The sequence below is a fragment of the Scylla paramamosain genome, chromosome 15 (assembly GCF_035594125.1).
Source record: "Scylla paramamosain isolate STU-SP2022 chromosome 15, ASM3559412v1, whole genome shotgun sequence".
Classification (NCBI taxonomy): Eukaryota; Metazoa; Arthropoda; class Malacostraca; order Decapoda; family Portunidae; genus Scylla; species Scylla paramamosain.
This window is the reverse complement of record NC_087165.1, coordinates 21,836,012-21,843,511: the sequence shown is the minus strand read 5'-3', so window position 1 is coordinate 21,843,511 and position 7,500 is coordinate 21,836,012. Positions and strand designations below refer to the sequence as shown.

The 7,500-nt window shown below is 39.9% G+C and overlaps 1 protein-coding gene across 1 annotated transcript in view; it reads right to left on the bottom strand.

Moving 5' to 3' along the window:
* LOC135107656 (cadherin-23-like) overlaps nucleotides 1-7,197 on the bottom strand; it is a 37,120-nt gene extending 29,923 nt beyond the window's left edge. The window contains exons 1-5 of the mRNA XM_064017762.1: nucleotides 7,046-7,197; nucleotides 5,889-6,075; nucleotides 3,550-3,758; nucleotides 3,270-3,350; nucleotides 918-1,055 (exon numbers count right to left, since the gene is read on the bottom strand). Of these exons, the coding sequence (XP_063873832.1) occupies nucleotides 918-1,055; nucleotides 3,270-3,350; nucleotides 3,550-3,758; nucleotides 5,889-6,075; nucleotides 7,046-7,063 (633 nt within the window). The 5' untranslated portion in view covers nucleotides 7,064-7,197. The remainder of the gene's footprint in view (nucleotides 1-917; nucleotides 1,056-3,269; nucleotides 3,351-3,549; nucleotides 3,759-5,888; nucleotides 6,076-7,045) is intronic.
* Between the last annotated feature and the right edge of the window lie 303 nt (nucleotides 7,198-7,500).

The following is a 7,500-nucleotide window of genomic DNA, read 5'->3' as shown; positions in this document are numbered from 1 at the left end:
ATGCGTGTGAAATTAAAGGGAAAAATTTCATATATATATATATATATATATATATATATATATATATATATATATATATATATATATATATATATATATATATATATATATATATATATATATAGTCAGCAGTCACTGCTGCTGACTGATGCTCTCACTCGGTAATCGGTCTGCATATTCCCGTCTTGTTTTGGAAGAAGCGGCAAACTGAAGATGTATTTATGTCTAAACCGTTGCTTAAATGTAAGATACCTAAAATGCCCAAATAAAAGTCATTAGATATCTTAAAGTGAACAATAGTTTTACTTAAAATAAAGGAAATACGTCACATGTTTCGAAGCAAGACGTGAATGCGCAGACGAATCAGCAAGTGGGAGTATCAGTTGGTGGCAGAATTAGTAATTTAAGGAACAGGATACCAGGAGAAGCATTTGTTAAGTTAAACCATAATCTGAAGCGGCTTTTGTATCACATAACTGAAACATAAGATATTCAGTGAACATTTATAGTTACCAGGTAAATGCAAAACGTAGAAAGCGACAAACAAACTAAAAATCTGAATGAACGATTGATAAATTAAGGAGGCTCAGAGAAAACGCTTGAGAGATGAACGTTAGAAGTAACTCGTGCATACAAGTACAAAACAAAGCAGCAGCAGACGCGTCAGCAAAGAGGTGGGTGGCACATGCAACCAGAAGAGTTATAAGCAGACACGTAGTTAAAAAAATAAATGAATAATTCTTTAGATCTGAGAGAGAGAGAGAGAGAGAGAGAGAGAGAGAGAGAGAGAGAGAGAGAGAGAGAGAGAGAGAGAGAGAGAGAGAGAGAGAGAGAGAGAGAGAGAGAGAGATGATGGTAAATGGAGAAGTCTGCAGGTAGAATATGACTGTAAACATAAAATAGTGAGCAATACGTACTATTATTTTATATTCCACATTGTAGAACACCTTACTCTCATAGTCCAGTTTATCGTTTACCGAGAAAATGAAAGTCTTGATGACAGTGTTCCCGTCTTCAACCGGCGTCAGCGAGAAGAGATGCTCGTCCCCAGAAATCTGAAATTCATAGAGTACGTCAGTTATCAGTATCTACAATGAAACAGTAGCCTATATGAGTGCTGGCAAGGCAAGAGGCACGAGTATACAAGTAACTGACTGTCTTCAGCCTCTTCTCGTCGCCGCAATGTTGCATCTCTAGCTATCTTCTACCGCTATTTTCATGCTAATTGCCCTTCTGATCTTGCTAACTGCATGCCTCCCCTCCTTCTGCGGCCTCGCTGCATATGACTTTCTTCCTTCTTTCACCCCTATTCTGTCCTCCTCTCTAATGCAAGAATTAACCAGTATTCTCAATCATTCATCCCTTTCTCTGGTAAACTCTGGAATTCCCTGCCTGCTTCTGTATTTCCACCTTCCTATGACTTGAACTCCTTCACGAGGGAGATTTCCAGACACTTATCCTTCGATTTTTTTTATTACCGCTACAGACCCCTATTCGTGGACCGGCATCTCAGTGTTTTATTTTATTTTTTTATTGGATTTTTGTTGCCCTTGGCCGGTGTCCCTCCTACATAAAAAATAAAGTGCAAAGTACAATGAACTGCAAGATTTGAGGGACAGTTTAGAAAAATCGACATGGACACACAGACAGACAGACTGACAAACAGTCAGGCACACAATCATTTATAAAGAAACAACATACATCATACCCAGTAATACAAACCAGACTAGAATGAAAAGAATCAAAAGTAATATGCAGCGCCAACCCCTCAGTGAATGCCTTCTTCGGGAAAGTAACAATTCAGCTTATTTTAGTTTTATTTTGTGCATTACAGTTTTTAAAGTTGGAATCTTTCAAGATTTACTAACGAGTCTCTTAAAATAAATAAGTCTCTCTCTCTCTCTCTCTCTCTCTCTCTCTCTCTCTCTCTCTCTCTCTCTCTCTCTCTCTCTCTCTCTCTCTCTCTCTCTCTCTCTCCAACGCCTTCAACCTGTCGTCTCCCAGGTCAGTCAAAGATGCCCTTCAGCACTCCCACTAGTCCGCCAAGAATACTCTCAAGCCACTCCGTGTGCCTACCACACAGGTGCAAATGTGGCGCCATGGCTGACAGCTTAGACTACCACCAGTTGTCATGCCACCGTAACCAAGGCCGCCTCCCAAGACACGCCACCCTCAATGACATCATAAGGCGCGACCTCGCAGCAGCAGCAGTGCCTGCACTCCTCGAGCCAAGAGGCCTCGACCGCAGCAACGGTTGATGGCCCGACGGCATCACCATCACACCTTTTAGCAGTTAAAGGTCGTTAATTTGAGACGCAACTTGCACCAATACTTTCAACTCCTTTCATGTCACTGACTGTGCCGTAACCCCCGAAGTTGCCGCTCGCGCAGCCGAGCAACGCAAACGAACGCGCTACGCTGCACTAGCCCAGCACTACTGCTTCGAACCCCTCACAGTGGAGACAACTGGCGTGCTGGGACCCGCGATCTCCTCGATCCTGACATAATTAGGACGTCGCATCACAGCACAGTCAGGAGAGAAGTGGAAGACTTGTTGGCTCAGGCAACGAATCAGCCTCGCCATCTTATGCGTTAACGCTGCCGCCATCACCGTACAGACGGCAAACCCGTGAATTTTTTTACACAATTCTTTAGAGAGACGTAGGTTAAGAAGGGACCTGATAGAAGTCTTTAAGTGGTATAAGGGCTATAACAAGGGGGATGTAAGCAAAATTCTTAGGATCAGCAACCAAGGTAGAACAAGAAATAACGGGTTCAAGCTTGAAAAAAATTAGGTTTAGGAAGGAGATAGGAAAAAATTGGTTCTCAAATAGAGTGGTAGATGAGTGGAACGGATTCAGTAATCACGTTGTTAGTGCTAGGACATTAGAGAGCTTTAAGAGAAGATTAGACAGGTTTATGGATGGGGATAGTAGATGGAAATAGGTAGGTATATTTCATACAGGGACTGCCACGTGTAAGCCTGGTCGCTTCTTGCAGCTTCCCTTACTTCTTATGTTCTTATGTTCTTATAACAAGACATACACACACGCTCACAACACCAGACCCTTACCACATAGGTTGGTTGCACGTCACAGCAGACTGCGGCAAGGTAGGGGCAGCTGCCATTACTCCCAGTGATGCCCATATAAAATAATAAATAAATAAAGACAGGTGGAGACGTGTCAAAACACACACACACACATACACACACACACACACACACACACACACACACACGTCGTGACGTAAGATGATAGCATACATACCTGTTCACAGCTTAAGCTTTTTGTTTCATCGTAGTCGTCATCTTTGTAGTAGATACTTGGTCCCTCATAGGAATTCACATTCTGAAACATTTCGTGTTAGAATTAGTGAAATATATTATCTAGATTGCACAGACTAATACTTAACAGAAATTTGTTTATCAAAGTAATTCAATCGATTATCACTTGTTTTTTTTATTATTATTTTTATTTATTTATTTATTCTTTTATCTATTCGGTGTAGTTGTCAAAAGACAAAAAATAGAGCGCACAAATGTCTCACCTCTTTGACAGTCACTTCAGTGATAGGGACAGTGCCACTGGTTGGATCTGGAGGAAACTCGTTGATATTTACAGGGGAGAAGTAGAGTTTGGGTCTACCGACCATATCACAATCATTTGCGTTTAGATCCTCGGCGTCGAGTTTTTTTTTAAGACTTACTGTCTTTGTTCCAGAAGAATAGGGACAGTCACCATCAAAGGAGACACTGGCTGCAACAAAAGAAGGGGCAATATCCAGAAGTATGACACTTAACATGTTTATGACATGAACATTTTTTCTACAAGGTTATATTACGTTAGGAAAATACTTTCTTATATGGATCCCATCTTTTTTTTTTTTCTTTGCAAGGAGTAATGCAAACTTAGACTCTAAAACACCCAATCCAGCAGCTGAAAACAAAAACTAAACACTTTTTACTCTTTCTAAATCAGGGACTTCCAACATCTGGCAGGCGTACCCCCAAGGGTACATGAGAGGACTTTGGGGTATGTGATGGGTCTATTATAGGACCTGGACTGACCCATGAATTCACAGATAATTGTTGTTGTCATTACGTAGAGTACTGATGAATTCATGTGCACATTTAATAAAAGATTTTATATGCAGATCACACACGGGTAAATTAGTAGACACAGTTGTTGTTATTTACTGATAAATTCTTGGATACATATGTTCTGACTGCATTCTTAACGAATGATGAAAGGTTTCAAGGAGCATCTTTCGTAAAACCTGTTGACAGCAGCGATGTCTCACAAAACTGTACACCATCACCTTTCTTTTTATGTTACTGCTTGATGACCTTTTACAGCCAAATCTCCTTCCCTATCCACTCTGATGTTGATGACTCAATCTTGTATCGCATTCTCAGTCATTTGTCAGACGTCTTGGTCAGCGGGAATGAAACAGTTCAAGAAAGGAAGGCGCAAAAGTGTCAAGTTCTGATCTTTTTATCATTCTTAAATGTGAAAAAAAAAACCTATGATGTTCTGTGCCCCATAAACTTACTTTCTTCATTAATCTGTTCCATACAGCCTTCCAGATAACTATATCTTATTTTTGATAACACTCAGCCGTGGCATCTTATCTCCATTGAAATTATTCGACAAGAAATTTCACATTATTTATATTGCCTCCGCCAGTTTTTCCTTCTCCGAGATGCAGACTCCATACATGTACTTTCAGTACTTTTCGGTACTTCAGTTTCGCCCTTACGAACGATTGAATCCCATATTTTTCACATGCTCATGTTCTTAGATTACATTTTTACTACTAATATCCAATATTTCTTGTTAGTATTTCCATCACTAGTATTTAACTCATTAGCTATAACAGTCATTCCATAGCATAAGACCATGCATTGTCATTCCCCAGAGATATGTGATAAATGAGAGAAAACCTTTCATACGATCTAAAATATCTTCTTACTTTTACCAGTATTCTACCCTGGCGCTCACTTTTTGATCATCATTTTCGTCTCAAAACATTCCTCGAGTCTTTAAATAACAGAGAAGTTTGGTGTAGGAATTCCATAAAGCAGATATTTCATTGTGATTTTTTTTTGTTTATTTATTTATTTATATATTTATTTTCATTACTAATTTGTATTATCATTATTTTTTTTTATACTTCATGACTTGTGTGAGGCGAGAAGCAAACGTGTGGTGTTTTCTGCGAGTGACGGACTTCTGCACTGTTATTACCTGCCACTTCCTCTAATTAAAAGGGATCAATAATGAAGGGGGCGGCCTTTTATACTTATGATTCTGAAGTAAATCATTCTGTTGTAAGCAACAACCTTGATAAATCTCTAACGAAAAAAAAAATCTTATATATTGAAATTAAAGGCAAAGAAGCAGAGTTGCAGCCCTCAACCAAAGTTTGGTGTCTGCCGATCAAACAGCGGATCAAATTTCGTCATCTTTGCACAACCTGTTAATCTAATTTTAAATGGATCTTTGCTGTTTTCTTACTGTGTATGTTCGTAATTTCCTTGCGACTTTTTTTTTTTTTTGTCGCATGTCGTCCTTTTAATGCTGCCTGTTTAATTCCACGAGTACTTTTCTTATCTTCACTGATCTTCATATCCTGAATATAATATAAGTACTGTTTCTTTGTGATAATCGTCATTTGCTGTTTTCTAAGGAAAAGTTTGTCATACCTCGTCAATCGCCAACACACACACACACACACACACACACACACACACACACACACAGCCCACTACCAAAGAAGGCGGGGTTGGAGGGTAAGGCACAGAAATAGGCACTATAAGGCTACTAGACAGACGGCAGTAGCAGAAGCACAAAGAGTTAGGCGATATGCAGTCTGTGTGTACTCACTGTCATTTATTGTGAAAAGTTCCCCTCCAACTTCACAGTCTTCATAGATGTTAATGCTGTCACCGGATGATTTACATTCTGCGCTTTTGACACAGCCAGATTCACTTGGAATCAACCAATCGCAGGTGGAAGGCACTTCAGACACCACAGGTAACAGCAGCGTTCCCACCGTCACCGCCACCACCACCTGTAACGGAAAAACACCATCATGTGTGTGTGTGTGTGTGTGTGTGTGTGTGTGTGTGTGTGTGTGTGTGTGTGTGTGTGTGTGTGTGTGTGTGTGTGTGTGTGTGTGTGCCTGTTTAAATCAATCTCATTTCTTTACATGAAGGTTTTTACTTCAGTGCAGTACGAAACAGCCACATAATGTAGACAGGAAATTAACAAACACATTACAAGGCTTCATCAGTTTGCCTATGCAGACGACCAGGTTTCGTAATTGTCACTACAAAGGTGCTTCATTAAATGTGTGTGTGTGTGTGTGTGTGTGTGTGTGTGTGTGTGTGTGTCCTAGAGAATTAACGCTGCCGCTTTACAAGTTACAAGTACTGTATTCCTACAGCTAACGCCATATTCATCTTGCTTCTCTCTGAAACCTAACTCTCCCCTTTCCATAGTTTTTTCTTCTTTTTTTCTTCATTCTTGATGGATAGATTTGATTCAACATAGACAGTGATGCATTTAGTATTTCTGCAACATGGTTCAAGGCACATATCACACAAACAAGCAGTGTAAACTTTTTCTAACACACTCTAGCTAGAATGTTTTTTAACGTATTATCCACAAGCCTGACATCGCCAGTGTTACTTTCTCGGAGCAACAGCTGCGTCCACCTGAAGTATCCATAATGTTTCCCTTTGCCCAAACAAGGACTGCTTTCATCTCGTGTGAGCACTGAGGAGCGTTGTGAGGCCTTGTGACGTCTGAATACTCCTAACACAGATGACTCCATATAAGAAATAAAGAAAAAAAATCATGGGGGACTTCTGATGCGCCTATTTGTGGAGGACGTTTTGACTCATGATTTTAGAAATGGTTTACAAATGCACATGTGACGTGACGTAAACTTAGCGACAAGAATTAATTTTTTTTTTTTTTTTTTATTCGGCTTGTCTGAAGTATTAGTTAAGCCTGTTGAAGCAAGAATCGTAACTTACCCATTTCAGCGGCGTCATGACCGCCCCTGCAAAATGGCTCACAGTGGAGAATGAGAACTTTTAACTCGTTGCTTCAGAAGAGTTGGAACTTCCACTCGCCTTTGTTACTATCAAGGTGGCACTGGATGTTAACTAGATCTGCCCCTCGTTATCAGAATCGGTAGTGACGTAGCTTGCCACTTGATCTAAACATTTGAGTTTTTCTTTGTGTCTTTTTTTTTTTCAGTGATTAGAGTCACTTATTAATTCTAGCTTATTTCTCCTTCCTCATCGTAGCAGGCAAATGTAACAGAGAGTATTATGCTTATTTTCCATATCAGAAATACAGTTAGTGCCTCCCCCTCAGCACCATCTAGCCTTATCTCGGTTGACGGAGGAATATTCTGATAAGATACCCCATATCAGAGGCACTTGTCACAGCATGATGCTTTTTTTTAGTTCAATTCCTATCTAGT